Below are 20,877 nucleotides of genomic sequence, written 5' to 3'. Positions count from 1 at the left end.
TATATACTTGCTTATAATATATACTTGCTTATAATACATGGTGGTGGTGGTGGTGGTAAGTATTCCTCTTTGACCGGAACAAGGCTAGACCACGTCCAGGAGACCGTTCACCGACAGAAAATCAAACACCATCTGCGGATCGTCCAAAATAATCTATGGGCTTATAATATATACTGACTTGTAATGTATACTTACATATATTCGCTGTCATTAGATACTTGCTTATAATATATACTTGCCTATAATATATACTAGAATATACTTGCTTATAATATACACTAGAATATACTTGCTTATAATATATACTAGAATATACTTGCTTATAATATATACATGCTTATAATACATACTTGCATATAATATATGCTTGCATATACTTGCTTGTATTATATACTTGCATATACTTTGCTTATAATATATACTTGCATATACTTGCTTATAATATATACTTGCATATATTTGCTTATTATATATACTTGCATATACTTGCTTATTATATATACTTGCATATACTTGCTTATAATATATACTTGCATAACCTTGCTTATATTATATACTTGCAAATAATATATATATTGCAGAAATTTGCTTATTATTTACTTGCATATACTCGCTTATATTATATACTTGCATATACTCGCTTATATTATATACTTACATATACTCGCTTAAATTATATACTTGCATATACTCGCTTATATTATATACTTGCATATACTCGCTTATATTATATACTTGCAAATACTCGCTTATATTATATACTTGCAAATACTCGCTTATATTATATACTTGCAAATACTCGATTATATTATATACTTGCATATATTTGCTTATAATATATACTTGCTTATAATATATACTTGCATATACTTGCTTATAATATATACTCTCATATACTTACTTTTAATATATACTTGCATAACATTGCTCATATTATATACTTGCATATACTCGCTTATATTATATACTTGCATATACTTGCTAATATTATATACTTGCAAATACTCGCTTATATTATATACTTGCATATACTTGCATATAATATATATTTGCATATACTTGCTTATAATATATACTTGCGTATATTTGCTTAAAATATATACTTGCATATACTTATAATATATACTTGCATATACTTCTTATAATACATGGTGGTCTTGGTGGTGGTGGTACGTATTCCTCTTTGCCCGGAACATGGCTAGACCACGTCCAGGATACCGCTTACCGACAGAAAATCAAACACCATCTGCGGATCCTCCAAAATAATCTATGGGCTTTTAATATATACTGGCTTATAATATATACTTGCATATATTCGCTGATATTAGATACTTGCTTATAATATATACAAGAAAATACTTGCGTATAATATATAGTAGAATATACTTGCTTATAATTTATACTAGAATATACTTGCTAATAATATATACTTGCATATACTTGCTTGTAATATATACTTGCATATTCTTGCTTATAATATAGACTTGCATATACTTATAATATATACTTGCATTTACTTGCATATACTTGCTTATAATATATGGAGGTGGAGGTGGTGGTGGTGGTACGTATTCCTCTAGGGCCGGAACAAGGCTAGATCACGTCCAGGAGACCGTTCACCAACAGAAAATCAAACACCATCTGCGGATCCTCCAAAATAATCTATGGGCTTCTTATATATACTGGCTTATAATATATACTTGCATATACTTGCTTATATTATATACTTGCATATACTTGCTTATATTATATACTTGCATATACTTGCTTATAATATATACATGCATATACTTGCTTATAATATATACTTGCATATACTTGCTTATAATATATACTTGCATATACTTGCTTATAATATATACTTGCATAACCTTGCTTATATTATATACTTGCATATACTTGCAAATAATATATATATTGCAGAAATTTGCTTATTATTTACTTGCATATACTAGCTTATATTGTATACTTGCATATACTCGCTTATAATATATACTTGCATATACTTGCATATAATATATACTTGCATATACTTGCGTATATTTGCTTAAAATATATACTTGCTTATAATATATTCTTGCATATACTTGCTTATAATACATGGTGGTCGTGGTGGTGGTGGTACGTATTCCTCTTGGGCCGGAACAAGGCTAGACCAAGTCCAGGAGGCCGTTCACCGACAGAAAATCAAACACCATCTGCGGATCCTCCAAAATAATCTATGGGCTTATAATATATGCTTGCATATACTCGCTGATATTATATACTTGCATATATTCGCTGATATTAGATACTTGCTTATAATATATACTAGCTTATAATATATACTAGAATATACTTGCTTATATTATATACTTGCATATACTTGCTTATAATATATACTTGAATATACCTATAATATATACTTGCATATACTTGCTTATAATACATGGTGGTCGTGGTACGTATTCCTTTTGGGCCAGAACAAGGTTAGACCAAGTCCAGGAGACCGTTCACCGACTGAAAATCAAACACCATCTGCGGATCGTCCGAAATAATCTATGGGCTTATAATATATACTAGCTCGTAATATATACTCACATATATTCGCTGATATTAGATACTTGCTTATAATATATACTTGCCTTTAATATATACTAGAATATACTTGCTTATAATATACATTAGAATATACTTGCTCATAACATATACTAGAATATACTTGCTTAGAATATATACATGCTTATAATATATACTTGCATATAATATATGCTTGCATATACTTGCTTGTATTATATACTTGCATATACTTGCTTATAATATATACTTGCATATCCTTGCTTATAATATATACTTGCATATACTTGCTCATAATATATACTTGCATAACCTTGCTTACATTATATACTTGCATATACTTGCAAATAATATATATATTGCGGAAATTTGCTTATTATTTACTTGCATATACTCGCTTATATTATATACTTGCATATACTCGCTTATATTATATACTTGCATATACTCGCTTGTATTATATACTTGCATATACTCGCTTATATTATATACTTGCAAATACTCGCTTATATTAGATTCTTGCAAATACTCGCTTATATTAGATACTTGCAAATATTCGCTTACATTATATACTTTCATATACTTGCATAAACTTGCTTATAATATATACTTGCGTATATTTGCTTAAAATATATACTTGTATATACTTATAATATATACTTGCATATACTTGCTTATAATATATGGAGGTGGAGGTGGTGGTTGTGGTACGTATACCTCTAGGGCGGGAACAGGGCTAGATCACGTCCAGGAGACCGTTCACCAACAGAAAATCAAACACCATCTGCGGATCCTCCAAAATAATCTATGGGCTTATAATATATACTGGCTTATAATATATGCTTGCATATACTTGCTGATATTATATACTTGCATATATTCGCTGATATTAGATACTTGATTATAATATATACTTGCTTATAATATATACTAGAATATACTTGTTTATAATATATACTTGCTAATATATATATTGCAGAAATTTGCTTATTATATACTTGCATATACTCGCTTATAATATATACTTGCATATACTTGCTTATTATATGTACTTGCATATACTTGCTTATTATATATACTTGCATATACTTGCTTATAATATATACTTGCATAACCTTGCTTATGTTATATACTTGCAAATAATATATATATTGCAGAAATTTGCTTATTATTTACTTGCATATACTCGCTTATATTATATACTTGCATATACTCGCTTGAATTATATACTTGCATATACTCGCTTATATTATATACTTGCATATACTCGCTTATATCATATACTTGCAAATTCTCTCTTATATTATATACTTGCAAATACTCGCTTATATTATATACTTGCAAATACTCGCTTATATTATATACTTGCAAATACTCGATTATATTATATACTTGCACATATTTGCTTATAATATATACTTGCTTATAATATATACTTGCTTATAATATATACTTGCATATACTTGCTTATAATATATACTCTCATATACTTACTTTTAATATATACTTGCATAACCTTGCTTATATTATATACTTGCATATACTCGCTTATATTATATACTTGCATATACTTGCTAATATTATATACTTGCAAATACTCTCTTATATTATATACTTGCATATACTTGCATATAATACATACTTGCATATACTTGCTTATAATATATACTTGCGTATATTTGCTTAAAACATATACTTGCATATACTTATAATATATACTTGCATATACTTCTTATAATACATGGTGGTCTTGGTGGTGGTGGTACGTATTCCTCTAGGGCCGGAACAAGGCTAGATCACATCCAGGAGACCGTTCACCAACAGAAAATCAAACACCATCTGCGGATCCTCCAAAATAATCTATGGGCTTATAATATATACTGGCTTATAATATATACTTGCATATATTCGCAGATATTAGGTACTTGCTTATAATATATACTTGCCTTTAATATATACTAGAATATACTTGCTTTTAATATATACTTGCCTTTAATATATACTAGAATATACTTGCTTATAATATATACTAGAATATACTTGCTTATATTATATACTTGCATATACTGGCTTATATTATATACTTGCATATACTTGCTTATATTATATACTTGCATATACTTGCTTTAATATATACATGCATATACTTGCTCATAATATATACTTGCATATACTTGCTTATAATATATACTTGCATATACTTGCTTATAATATATACTTGCATAACCTTGCTTATATTATATACTTGCATATACTTGCAAATAATATATATATTGCAGAAATTTTCTTATTATTTACTTGCATATACTCGCTTATATTATATACTTGCATATACTCGCTTATATTATATACTGGCATATACTCGCTTATATTATATACTTGCATATACTCTCTTATATTATATACTTGCATATTCTTGCTTATAGTATATGGTGGTGGTGGTGGTGGTACGTATTCCTCTTGGGCCGGAGCAAGGCTAGATCACGTCCAGGAGACCGTTCACCAACAGAAAATCAAACACCATCTGCGGATCCTCCAAAATAATCTATGGGCTTATAATATATGCTTGCATATACTCGCTGATATTATATACTTGCATATATTCGCTGATATTAGATACTTGCTTATAATATATACTAGCTTATAATATATACTAGAATATACTTGCTTATATTATATACTTGCTTATAATATATACTTGAATATACCTATAATATATACTTGCATATACTTGCTTATAATACATGGTGGTCGTGGTACGTATTCCTTTTGGGCCAGAACAAGGTTAGACCACGTCCAGGAGACCGTTCACCGACTGAAAATCAAACACCATCTGCGGATCGTCCGAAATAATCTATGGGCTTAAAATATATACTGGCTTGTAATATATACTCACATATATTCGCTGATATTAGATACTTGCTTATAATATATACTTGCCTTTAATATATACTAGAATATACTTGCTTATAATATACATTAGAATATACTTGCTCATAATATATACTAGAATATACTTGCTTAGAATATATACATGCTTATAATATATACTTGCATATAATATATGCTTGCATATACTTGCTTGTATTATATACTTGCATATACTTGCTTATAATATATACTTGCATATCCTTGCTTATAATATATACTTACATATACTTGCTCATAATATATACTTGCATAACCTTGCTTACATTATATACTTGCATATACTTGCAAATAATATATATATTGCAGAAATTTGCTTATTATTTACTTGCATATACTCGCTTATATTATATTCTTGCATATACTCGCTTATATTATATACTTGCATATACTCGCTTATATTATATACTTGCATATACTCGCTTATATTATATACTTGCAAATACTCGCTTATATTAGATTCTTGCAAATACTCGCTTATATTAGATACTTGCAAATATTAACTTACATTATATTCTTTCATATACTTGCATATACTTGCTTATAATATATACTTGCGTATATTTGCTTAAAATATATACTTGCATATACTTATAATATATACTTGCATATACTTGCTTATAATATATGGAGGTGGAGGTGGTGGTGGTGGTACGTATACCTCTAGGGCAGGAACAAGGCTAGATCACGTCCAGGAGACCGTTCACCAACAGAAAATCAAACACCATCTGCGGATCCTCCAAAATAATCTATGGGCTTATAATATATACTGGCTTATAATATATGCTTGCATATACTCGCTGATATTATATACTGGCATATATTCGCTGATATTAGATACTTGATTATAATATATACTTGCTTATAATATATACTAGAATATACTTGCTTATAATATATACTAGAATATACTTGTTTATAATACACAGTCCAGTCACATTAATGTGACCACCACCTACTTTCAACGTCAAAGTGAAATAACCAATCGCAGAGTGTAGGTGGCAGCACATTACAGTGTAGTGTATATATTGGATGACCTAGGGCATCGAAAAGCATTTCAGTCGTTGGCGCAATGCAGAAATATAGCGATTTATCCGACGTCCAAAAGGGCATGATTATTAACTTTCGGGCCAAGGGTGGAAGCATTTCGAAAACGACTGATTTTGTGAACTGTTCCCTCACCGCCGTGGTAAAAGTATACCGTGCATGGCAAAATGGCACTATACAAAACAAGCGGCGTGGCACATGTGGTGCACCACGGGCCAAAGATGGCAGAGGCGAATGAAGGCTACGGAGATGCGTTCAGACAAATAGACGTGCAACTGTTGAGCAACTGACCGTCCAGATAAACCAAGGGTCTACCAAGAGTGTATCCTCAACAACTGTTCAGCGAACGCTACTGCGCATGGGCCTCCGCAGCAGACGCCTGGTTAATGCACCCATGCTTTCTGCTGTTCATCGGTGACGAATGCTGGAATTTGCACGCCAGTACCGCAACTGGACGTCCACAGAGTGGCAATAGGTGGCTTTTTCCGATGAATCACATTTTATGCTCCATGGGACAGATGGACGTTGGCGTATACGGCGTAAAACGTCTGAAAGCAGCACCCTGCAACAATTGCCGGAAGGCTGCAGGCTGGAAGAGGGAGCGTTATGGTTTGGCGAATGTTTTCCTGGCATTCACTGGGTGCACTCATCATTGTGGAAGGCACGATGGATCAGTACAAGTACGTATCTGTCCATGTGGACCATGTCCACCCCTACATGCAGATGATTTTTCCTCAGAATGACGGCATCTACCACCAGGACAATGCGTGGTGTCATACACCTCGCAGTGCATGTGCGTGGCTCGAAGAGCACCAGGATGAATTTACCGTACTCCCCTGGCCGGCAAACTCACCGGATTTAAACCCAATCGAGAATCTGTGGGACCACCTCGATCGGGTTGTTCGTGCCTTGGATCCTCAACCGCGTAATCTAGAGCAGCTGGCCACGGCACTGGAGTCGGCATGGCTCAACATCCCAGTGAACACTTTCAGAAACCTAATTGACTTTCTTCTTGCACGTCTCGTAGCGGTCCGCTCTGCCAAAGGTGATTATTCTGGCTTTTGACAGGTGGTCACATTAATGTGACTGGACTGTGTATATACTTGCTAATATATATATTGCCGAAATTTGCTTATTATATACTTGCATATACTCGCTGATATTATATACTTGCATATACTCGCTTATATTACATAATTGCATACACTAACTTATATACTTGCAAATACTCGCATATATTATATACTTGCATATACTTGCATATAATATATACTTGCATATACTTGCTTATAATATATACTTGCGTATATTTGCTTAAAATATATACTTGCTTATAATATATACTTGCTTATAATGCATGGTGGTGGTGGTAAGTATTCCTCTTTGACCGGAACAAGGCTAGACCACGTCCAGGAGACCGTTCACCGACAGAAAATCAAACACCATCTGCGGATCCTCCAAAATAATCTATGGGCTTATAATATATACTGGCCTATAATATATACTTGCATATATTCGCTGATATTATATACTTGCTTATCATATATACTAGAATATACTTGCTTATAATATATGCTAGAATATACTTGTTTATAATATATACTATAATATACTTGCTTGTAATATATACTTGCATATACTTGCTTATAATATATACTTGAATATACTTATAATATATACTTGCTGATACTTGCTTATAATACATGGTGGAGGTGGTACGTATTCCTTTTGGGCCAGAACAAGGCTAGACCACGTCCAGGAGACCGTTCACCGACAGAAAATCAAACACCATCTGCGGATCGTCCAAAATAATCTATGGGCTTATAATATATACTGACTTGTAATGTATACTTACATATATTCGCTGTCATTAGATACTTGCTTATAATATATACTTGCCTATAATATATACTAGAATATACTTGCTTATAATATACACTAGAATATACTTGCTTATAATATATACTAGAATATACTTGCTTATAATATATACATGCTTATAATACATACTTGCATATAATATATGCTTGCATATACTTGCTTGTATTATATACTTGCATATACTTTGCTTATAATATATACTTGCATATACTTGCTTATAATATATACTTGCATATATTTGCTTATTATATATACTTGCATATACTTGCTTATTATATATACTTGCATATACTTGCTTATAATATATACTTGCATAACCTTGCTTATATTATATACTTGCAAATAATATATATATTGCAGAAATTTGCTTATTATTTACTTGCATATACTCGCTTATATTATATACTTGCATATACTCGCTTATATTATATTATATACTTACATATACTCGCTTAAATTATATACTTGCATATACTCGTTTATATTATATACTTGCATATACTCGCTTATATTATATACTTGCAAATACTCGCTTATATTATATACTTGCAAATACTCGCTTATATTATATACTTGCAAATACTCGATTATATTATATACTTGCATATATTTGCTTATAATATATACTTGCTTATAATATATACTTGCATATACTTGCTTATAATATATACTCTCATATACTTACTTTTAATATATACTTGCATAACCTTGCTTATGTTATATACTTGCAAATAATATATATATTGCAGAAATTTGCTTATTATTTACTTGCATATACTCGCTTATATTATATACTTGCATATACTCGCTTGAATTATATACTTGCATATACTCGCTTATATTATATACTTGCATATACTCGCTTATATCATATACTTGCAAATTCTCGCTTATATTATATACTTGCAAATACTCGCTTATATTATATACTTGCAAATACTCGCTTATATTATATACTTGCAAATACTCGATTATATTATATACTTGCACATATTTGCTTATAATATATACTTGCTTATAATATATACTTGCTTATAATATATACTTGCATATACTTGCTTATAATATATACTCTCATATACTTACTTTTAATATATACTTGCATAACCTTGCTTATATTATATACTTGCATATACTCGCTTATATTATATACTTGCATATACTTGCTAATATTATATACTTGCAAATACTCTCTTATATTATATACTTGCATATACTTGCATATAATACATACTTGCATATACTTGCTTATAATATATACTTGCGTATATTTGCTTAAAACATATACTTGCATATACTTATAATATATACTTGCATATACTTCTTATAATACATGGTGGTCTTGGTGGTGGTGGTACGTATTCCTCTAGGGCCGGAACAAGGCTAGATCACATCCAGGAGACCGTTCACCAACAGAAAATCAAACACCATCTGCGGATCCTCCAAAATAATCTATGGGCTTATAATATATACTGGCTTATAATATATACTTGCATATATTCGCAGATATTAGGTACTTGCTTATAATATATACTTGCCTTTAATATATACTAGAATATACTTGCTTTTAATATATACTTGCCTTTAATATATACTAGAATATACTTGCTTATAATATATACTAGAATATACTTGCTTATATTATATACTTGCATATACTTGCTTATATTATATACTTGCATATACTTGCTTATATTATATACTTGCATATACTTGCTTATAATATATACATGCATATACTTGCTCATAATATATACTTGCATATACTTGCTTATAATATATACTTGCATATACTTGCTTATAATATATACTTGCATAACCTTGCTTATATTATATACTTGCATATACTTGCAAATAATATATATATTGCAGAAATTTTCGAATTATTTACTTGCATATACTCGCTTATATTATATACTTGCATATACTCGCTTATATTATATACTTGCATATACTCGCTTATATTATATACTTGCATATACTCTCTTACATTATATACTTGCATATTCTTGCTTATAGTATATGGTGGTGGTGGTGGTGGTACGTATTCCTCTTGGGCCGGAGAAAGGCTAGATCACGTCCAGGAGACCGTTCACCAACAGAAAATCAAACACCATCTGCGGATCCTCCAAAATAATCTATGGGCTTATAATATATGCTTGCATATACTCGCTGATATTATATACTTGCATATATTCGCTGATATTAGATACTTGCTTATAATATATACTAGCTTATAATATATACTAGAATATACTTGCTTATATTATATACTTGCTTATAATATATACTTGAATATACCTATAATATATACTTGCATATACTTGCTTATAATACATGGTGGTCGTGGTACGTATTCCTTTTGGGCCAGAACAAATTTAGACCACGTCCAGGAGACCGTTCACCGACTGAAAATCAAACACCATCTGCGGATCGTCCGAAATAATCTATGGGCTTAAAATATATACTGGCTTGTAATATATACTCACATATATTCGCTGATATTAGATACTTGCTTATAATATATACTTGCCTTTAATATATACTAGAATATACTTGCTTATAATATACATTAGAATATACTTGCTCATAATATATACTAGAATATACTTGCTTAGAATATATACATGCTTATAATATATACTTGCATATAATATATGCTTGCATATAATATATGCTTGCATATACTTGCTTGTATTATATACTTGCATATACTTGCATATCCTTGCTTATAATATATACTTACATATACTTGCTCATAATATATACTTGCATAACCTTGCTTACATTATATACTTGCATATACTTGCAAATAATATATATATTGCAGAAATTTGCTTATTATTTACTTGCATATACTCGCTTATATTATATTCTTGCATATACTCGCTTATATTATATACTTGCATATACTCGCTTATATTATATACTTGCATATACTCGCTTATATTATATACTTGCAAATACTCGCTTATATTAGATTCTTGCAAATACTCGCTTATATTAGATACTTGCAAATATTCACTTACATTATATTCTTTCATATACTTGCATATACTTGCTTATAATATATACTTGCGTATATTTGCTTAAAATATATACTTGCATATACTTATAATATATACTTGCATATACTTGCTTATAATATATGGAGGTGGAGGTGGTGGTGGTGGTACGTATACCTCTAGGGCAGGAACAAGGCTAGATCACGTCCAGGAGACCGTTCACCAACAGAAAATCAAACACCATCTGCGGATCCTCCAAAATAATCTATGGGCTTATAATATATACTGACTTATAATATATGCTTGCATATACTCGCTGATATTATATACTGGCATATATTCGCTGATATTAGATACTTGATTATAATATATACTTGCTTATAATATATACTAGAATATACTTGCTTATAATATATACTAGAATATACTTGTTTATAATATATACTTGCTAATATATATATTGCCGAAATTTGCTTATTATATACTTGCATATACTCGCTGATATTATATACTTGCATATACTCGCTTATATTACATAATTGCATACACTAACTTATATACTTGCAAATACTCGCATATATTATATACTTGCATATACTTGCATATAATATATACTTGCATATACTTGCTTATAATATATACTTGCGTATATTTGCTTAAAATATATACTTGCTTATAATATATACTTGCTTATAATGCATGGTGGTGGTGGTGGTGGTAAGTATTCCTCTTTGACCGGAACAAGGCTAGACCACGTCCAGGAGACCGTTCACCGACAGAAAATCAAACACCATCTGCGGATCCTCCAAAATAATCTATGGGCTTATAATATATACTGGCCTATAATATATACTTGCATATATTCGCTGATATTATATACTTGCTTATCATATATACTAGAATATACTTGCTTATAATATATGCTAGAATATACTTGTTTATAATATATACTATAATATACTTGCTTGTAATATATACTTGCATATACTTGCTTATAATATATACTTGAATATACTTATAATATATACTTGCTGATACTTGCTTATAATACATGGTGGAGGTGGTACGTATTCCTTTTGGGCCAGAACAAGGCTAGACCACGTCCAGGAGACCGTTCACCGACAGAAAATCAAACACCATCTGCGGATCGTCCAAAATAATCTATGGGCTTATAATATATACTGACTTGTAATGTATACTTACATATATTCGCTGTCATTAGATACTTGCTTATAATATATACTTGCCTATAATATATACTAGAATATACTTGCTTATAATATACACTAGAATATACTTGCTTATAATATATACTAGAATATACTTGCTTATAATATATACATGCTTATAATACATACTTGCATATAATATATGCTTGCATATACTTGCTTGTATTATATACTTGCATATACTTTGCTTATAATATATACTTGCATATACTTGCTTATAATATATACTTGCATATATTTGCTTATTATATATACTTGCATATACTTGCTTATTATATATACTTGCATATACTTGCTTATAATATATACTTGCATAACCTTGCTTATATTATATACTTGCAAATAATATATATATTGCAGAAATTTGCTTATTATTTACTTGCATATACTCGCTTATATTATATACTTGCATATACTCGCTTATATTATATTATATACTTGCATATACTCGCTTATATTATATACTTGCATATACTCGCTTATATTATATACTTGCAAATACTCGCTTATATTATATACTTGCAAATACTCGCTTATATTATATACTTGCAAATACTCGATTATATTATATACTTGCATATATTTGCTTATAATATATACTTGCTTATAATATATACTTGCATATACTTGCTTATAATATATACTCTCATATACTTACTTTTAATATATACTTGCATAACCTTGCTTATATTATATACTTGTATATACTCGCTTATATTATATACTTGCATATACTTGCTAATATTATATACTTGCAAATACTCGCTTATATTATATACTTGCATATACTTGCATATAATATATATTTGCATATACTTGCTTATAATATATACTTGCGTATATTTGCTTAAAATACACTGGTTATCATAAATTAAGGAAAATTCACAAAAATCGCGATAACTCAAGAAATTACACATGGAATTTTATGAAACTTACCCACAATATACAACACATAGTAAGGTATTAAACAACATAAAAAGAAATTATCAGACATTAATAGTAGTATAGAAATTAGCACATGTATAAAATAAACAAATTGGAAGTATCGGTTTGCAATAGAAAAAGTACCTTTAATATGGAATATGATTGCCTCTAGAAGCAATACAGCACAAACAGCGATGTGTGATGCTTTCAAATATGCGGTCTATCAGTTCAATAGGAAGTGAGAGCCATTGCTCTTGTAAAGCAGTTGCAAGCGTGGCAAGGGTCTGAGGGGGCGGATTGATGGCAGATACACGCCTCCCTAGAGCATCCCAAACGTGCTCGATAGGATTCAAGTCCGGGGATCGAGCTGGCCACTCCATGCGAGTAATTGTTTCCTGTTGAAGATAATCATCAACAATGCGAGCTCTGTGTGGTCTTGCATTATCGTCCTGTAACAGGAAGCAATCACCAATTGCCCCGGCATATGGGCGCACATAAGCATCAAGGATGTTGTCTCGATAAACCTGAGCATTCACGGTTCCCCTTGGAAAGACATGGAGGTATGTGCGCCCTCCTAAGGATATGCCTCCCCAAACACAGACACTGCCTCTTCCGTATGCATCTCTTTCACGGATGTTTGATGGATGATAACGGGTCCCAGGTTCTCTCCATATCAAATAACGTCTACTGTCACTTTCTAGACTAAACCTGGACTCATCCGTAAAGAGAACAGGCCTCCATTGATCTGACGTCCAGTGGACATGTTGTCGGGCCCACTGCAAACGGTCTCTCCTATGGCGTGATGTGAGCGGCACGCAAATGGCTGGTCGTCTCGCATACAGACCACCTTCGTGGAGCCTTCTGCGCACAGTTGACGTTGACACCAACCTTCCGGTGGCTGCAGCAAGAGAGGATCTAAGATGTGTCGGAGTAGCGGTTCTATTCCTGCGTGCACTTAATGTCAAATATCGGTCATCGGCACTGGTCGTAACAGTTGGCCGTCCTTGACTGAACCTCCTAGATGCCGAATCTGTGGTTTGAAATTGCCTCCAAAGTCTATGAACCACAGATGGACTCACATTTAGCCATCTGGCCACTTCTGATTGACTCTGCCCTGCCTCTAGTCTCCCGATGGCTCTCCATCGTAGTTCTTCAGGCAAATGATGCCTAGAGGTCATTATTACGAATTGGCTATCTCAGATTTTCAATGTCGCAATCACAGTAAAATTTGTGTGCTTTCTCTCAAACTTGGACTTTTATGCTCCAGGCAGATGACGTAAGCCGAGTGCAGCGCCACTAATTTGCATATTGCAATTTTACTCAGCTACTCTTAGTGGACAACATATGCAAATTTTGCACGGTTTGGCTTACTTTTGAAAGAGTTATCGCTATTTTTGTGATTTTTCCTTAATTTATGATAACCAGTGTATATACTTGCATATACTTATATTATATACTTGCATATACTTCTTATAATACATGGTGGTCTTGGTGGTGGTGGTACGCATTCCTCTTTGGCCGGAACATGGCTAGACCACGTCCAGGATACCGCTTCCGACAGAAAATCAAACACCATCTGCGGATCCTCCAAAATAATCTATGGGCTTTTAATATATACTGGCTTATAATATATTCTTGCATATATTCGCTGATATTAGATACTTGCTTATAATATATACAAGAAAATACTTGCTTATAATATATAGTAGAATATACTTGCTTATAATATATACTAGAATATACTTGCTAATAATATATACTTGCATATACTTGCTTGTAATATATACTTGCATATTCTTGCTTATAATATATACTTGCATATACTTATAATATATACTTGCATTTACTTGCATATACTTGCTTATAATATATGGAGGTGGAGGTGGTGGTGGTGGTGGTACGTATTCCTAATATGTGGCTATCTTTCTTTTGTTAATTAATAATTTTAATAGTCATTAAATTTCCTACTTATTTTAAGATTTTAAGATTGTCAAAGTCTGGACTATCGCCGTCAAAGATGTTCACGCTATTAAAGCGTGCAAGATTTATAAAAAGTATAAGTAGGTGTATGTATATACTTTTCCTTAATTTAATTTTTACTGGAAAGTACTTGTATGTATTTCTCCATATCATTTCTAAAATTTGACGGCACACTTTAGGAATTTGGCGGCACACAAAAGTGCCGCTGCCCTGTCATTGAGAATAACTGTCATTCTTAATAAATTCTTTTTTAAAATTAATAGTTAATGTGAGGCAATAAAAGATTCATATTGATTAAATTAATGGATTTGTGTGTAAATTTCAACATAATTATAACCCATTTCTTTATTAACATTCGTTTTGTTTGTGTAGAATTAGCATTTTGGATCAACGACCCAGATGATCGAGAAGTATTAGAGGGTCAGGCATTCGCCATTCATTGCATTGCAGGTGGACATCCAAACCCGATCATATCTTGGAACAAATATCATTCTACTTAGCTATCATACTTTCTTTATTTCTCAAAGAGCTGTTGCAAAATAGTTGCTTAATCTAGACACATTCACTACTCTAAAAATATATTTGTAAAAATATGACAAATTTAAATGCGCTTTATTCATTCACTGTAATTATAAGATTGATATTTTTTTTTCTCTGTAGTGCAGTCAACTAGAAGAGCTGCGGTTGCAAATACAATTTTTTTTATACTTTTAAAGCAAAGTGTTTTTATTTTATTTTATAACCGTCCTTGAGAAGCAAACCAAATTTTTGGTTTACAGCTACCAATGTTCAACTTCGTAGCCTTATAATTTTGAACCCAATCTAGAAGATAAGGGAACTTCTGGATCAAGTATTTGGGGGGGGGGTGATTTGCTTTCTTGCTTTCGTAGGGTTTTTTTTTTGCTGAAATTAACCCACATTTGCGCTACATGGAGAAGAAAACCTCCCACGGTTAGCCTGACGGCAAAGGGACTCTTACCCATGATTCGTCTACCATTTAGGATATTTTACGTCAGCACTGTGGTCGGTGCAAGCCTGATACGAAAATTGAATCGACCAGTCATTACTGGGATTCAAACCCGGTACACCTTATTGGGAAGCAAGAGCTCTATCCCCTGAGCCACCACGACTCAAACCAAAGTGATTTTCGAAATATAATTTTAATTAATAAAAATGAATTCATTGAATTATGAAATGTCATTTACTCTTTAAATTTGACAATTCACTCTACAATTTCATTAGAAAAGGAATATTATTGTGAGAGATCATTCACAATTTGATTTCACGAATTTTCTAGATAAAAATCTAAAACATTGTATAAATCAAAGCATACATAAAACTTTGAAAAGAAATGAAATCACCCACTGAAAAAAAAACACCTTTTAGGTTACAGAAATCTTCACTTCGAGAAAATATTTAAACTAGTTTTAAAATAATATGTGCTTATAAATCATAGTATTCTTACTAAAGCTTTTTTGTTGGTTGTATAATATAGTTTTATTGATCTGATCACAAATACTTGCTCCATAAAGCTGTAATAAATTTGCAAAAAATTTTAGAGTGATGCAAATTGAATAAAAAATGTCGCGATAATTTTAAATTTTGTAAAATCTATTTTAAAATTAATATATTCAAGAAACGAATAGAGACACGAAATAATCAAACGAAGAGTTGGAATAACTTGATATCTAAAAGAAAACTAAGTGATGTCAATATACATACATAAAATAGGCATGTAGCTTATCTACTATTCTTATAATTTTATGCGGATTGACTATATTTTCCTCAAAATCTTTTTTTACCTTTTTCTTCGATGAAATGTTATCATAGAATAATTTTTAATGTTGAAAAGTTAAGATAAATGTTGTGATGTGAATTACTTTTTCAGGTAGCGGAGGTTTCGTCAACGGAAGTAGAATCCACGTGGGAAACAACGGAACCTTATCCGTCCACTCAGCCGGAATGAAAGACGGAGGAATGTACGAATGCGAAGCGGACAACGGCATCGATCACCCTCTCAAGAAAACCGTTCAAGTGAGGGTGAAGGGTAAGGGATTCGCGAATAAAAAACGTTCAAGACCATGGCCTCCTTTTATTTCAATCTCCACTCTACGCACACATACACACTCACAACAACACTTCATCTAGAGATAGCGTTTTCACAAACCTCCATTAAAAGAATCTTCTTTTTCAGTTCCGGCAAAGTTCGAGGAGAAGTTCGCTGTGGTGAACGTGAAGAAGGGGGACAGTGGTAGAATGAAATGTGAAGCCCTCGGAGATCAACCCCTCTCCGTCACCTGGCAGAGGGATGACGCTACTATCAGCAAAACGCTAACGGTAAATCGCATCACCCCTCTTTCTTTCAATACAGTTTTCATGCAATATATATGTATGTATGTGTATGTATGTATGTGTATGTATGTATGTGTATATATGTATGTATGTGTATGTATGTATGTGTATATATGTATGTGTATATATGTATGTATGTGTATATATGTATGTGTATCTATGTATGTATGTGTATCTATGTATGTATGTGTATCTATGTATGTATGTGTATCTATTTATGTTCAAAACGTAGAGAAAACATGGAAAAAATTACAGAACAATGAAAATAAGAGAAAAATATTTTAAAAAAAGAAATAAATATTGCTTTTCTTAATTTTCATCACTTTTTCTTTTGTCCTTTTTGTATTTATTTATTATGCTATATGAATAAATGTATTTAGCACCATAAGCAAGAATTGAAAGGAAAACTAAGAAAATTAATAAAATTGTTAAGTTTTACTTACTGCGCATAAGCTGCAAGTATATAGAACTCATAAAATAAGTAAAAATTATGGAAAATAATAAAGATTAATGAAAAGTGAGGAAGAAACATTATTAAAATAAATTTTTTAAAAATATTTTTATAAAAATATATTAAAAAGATGATAAACAAAATAATGAAAAGATATCTCTTCATCAGCTCACACGATTATATCGACAAAAAGGAGTGCTTTCTAATATTGCCTCAATATAGCCAAAGCAAAATATATTAATACAATGAGTGTGAGGATCTCTCAAAAACAATTTAAACGGAAATAACACATAATAAGTAAAAAGACATGCGAAATAAAACATATCGAGCAAAAAACAGAAAACACTGAACAAAACACGAAACTAAATCTAAAAAGCGAGTAGCGAATTCAAATGAACTTACATGCATCGGAATCTTTAAAGAATGATTTAAAATATTTTAGTAATAAGATTGCAATAATTTAACTTCAATAATCTTTATCAGTTTCCCTGTTTTCTTTATATTTTTAACTTATTAGCTATGCTAGATTACAAAATATGAAAATAATAGCGCAAAGGAAGGTTAGAAGCGTAAATAGAGAAATATTTTATGGCGTGTTCTTACTGCAGTACTGAAGCACGTTTGATCTTATTGCAAAAAACATCCTGAATTATTCTTAAGATTCCGGTACGTGTAAGTTCATTTGAATTCGTTACTCACTTTATAGATTACGTTTTGTGTTTCGTTCTGTGTTTTTCTTAATTTTATTTTCTGTTTTTGCTTTATATGCTTTATTTCGTCATTTTTTTTTTACTTAATGTGTTCTATTTTCGTTTGTTTTTTGAGTTCTCCTCGCACAATAGTATTGATATATTTTGCTTTGGACAATAATTAATACAATATTAGAAAGCACTCCTTTTTGCGGATATAATCGTGTGAGCTGATGAAGAGATTATATCTTTTCATCATTTTGTTTTCCATCTTTTTTAATAGTTTTTTTTTTTAACATTCTTCAGGGGTCTGTTTAGAAGAAATTTGGGTCCGTTAACAGATCCTTCACAAAATATCTTTTCATAAAACGGACCCTTCACAAATTTGTTTATCTTCATTATTGTTTTGTTAATCGAATAAACCCTTCCCAGGAAGGTGGGGGGGAAGACAAAGATAAACGGTCAAAGTTTTGTCTTCCGCTGGACTTCTTCTCGTGTAGTAAAAGACTTCTCGTGTAGTAAATGGTTACTAGTGCATGTTTAATCTGTCAGGTAACAAAGTACTCCATAGTCTCATAACAAATTATGTCTCTTTGGGTACTGAATAGGAGATTGATTTTTCTATGGTTCAGGTCAAAATTACGGTCTGTGGATGAAGGAATGGGTCTGCCCTATAAACAGGTGTGACGTATGGGGTGGCAGAAGTCGAATACTTGGCCCTAAATGTCGCCACTGAAAAGCAAGAACAATCGCACCTTTTGCCTTGATGGCCTACGACAAGAACTACTTTGCGATAATTTAAAAAATTTTTTTTGCAGTAGATCATGGTGCGTAGTGTTTTAGAAAGTGCTTTTCGTTTTTTAAAAGCCCTTTAAGGTGCTTTTTTCATTAGGTGTTTTTAAAAGGTGCTTAATTTTCCCTTTTCGAAAATGATATTTTTTTCTTTACCTTGTCGATTTTGGCACGCATATTATGCAAAAGCGTGCTTTTCACATTGTTCTATTCTACGTTTTCACAATCCATTTCGCCCTAACGCCGGTCCCTAGCGGATGAAGGAGCCAATCATTTTACATGTTTGATGAAATACTTGCAAATCTGCATATGCGTCTACTAAGCTGAGTTTGGTGAGATTCTAGTGTGCAACTCTGCTGCATTTTGTAAGATATTCTCAACTTCAAGCTTCATTCCCCCCCCCCGAAATTGAATTGAAAAATCTCTCAATATTTTTATGGTGGCTAATATAATCAAGAAAAGAGTTCTTTGTCAGAAACTAGTTGTTTTATCATATCAACTCTTTGTAAATTATTTTGCATTTTGTAAATGTATATAGTGCTAAAAATATTTTTTTAGTTCTTAAAATGTGCTTATTTTTTGTTGAAAGATTTGGCTGCGCTCCCTGTTTATGTGTTATGGAAATAATGATAATGAGTTCTATTATTTGACTGCAAGGAAAGATTGTGTTCATAAGAAATAATTGTATTTTTTTTTCAACTGTCACCAAATGAAGGAGGAGCTTAGCATCTGTATATTCTTTGTATATATAATGAACATAAAATTGTTTGTGTTTGACATAAATTATTTTTAAAAAAAATGAGATTATTGCATTATTTTCAATAAAGGCTTTCATAGCATGTTAACATTATCCTCAACTTTTTACATAATTTGCACAAAAGGGTATGTTATATCGAACTTTTAAAACATTTATTAGAATTGAATTTCAAAAAAATGTTGCGGTTCATTCAAAGTGCTATCCATTTTAATATTGAATATCTGTAAACTATGTCATCAGTGCTCCCCTAAATCCGAATTTTGATAACTTTTTTTTTAAATAAAAT

The 20,877-nt window shown here is 31.3% G+C and overlaps 1 protein-coding gene across 4 annotated transcripts in view; it reads left to right on the top strand.

Annotated features, from left to right (window-relative positions):
* The window catches only part of LOC147802107 (hemolin-like), a 113,903-nt gene extending 93,263 nt beyond the window's left edge, over positions 1-20,640 (top strand). For 2 of the 4 annotated variants that reach the window (XM_087153920.1, XM_087153919.1), the window contains one exon: positions 20,424-20,640. In XM_087153920.1, coding sequence (XP_087010046.1) covers positions 20,424-20,484 — 61 coding nt within the window. In that variant the 3' untranslated portion in view covers positions 20,485-20,640. Of the gene's footprint in view, positions 1-17,438; positions 17,598-17,744; positions 17,888-20,423 lie in introns of all 4 variants that reach the window. The other 2 variants (XM_087153916.1, XM_087153918.1) reach the window with 2 other exon arrangements.
* The last annotated feature ends 237 nt before the right edge of the window (positions 20,641-20,877 follow it).

This window comes from Parasteatoda tepidariorum, chromosome 10, assembly GCF_982258835.1.
Source record: "Parasteatoda tepidariorum strain Cologne lab strain chromosome 10, Ptep-v5.0, whole genome shotgun sequence".
NCBI lineage: Eukaryota > Metazoa > Arthropoda > Arachnida > Araneae > Theridiidae > Parasteatoda > Parasteatoda tepidariorum.
Note: the sequence above shows the minus strand (reverse complement) of the source record. Positions and strands in the feature narration are given on the sequence as shown.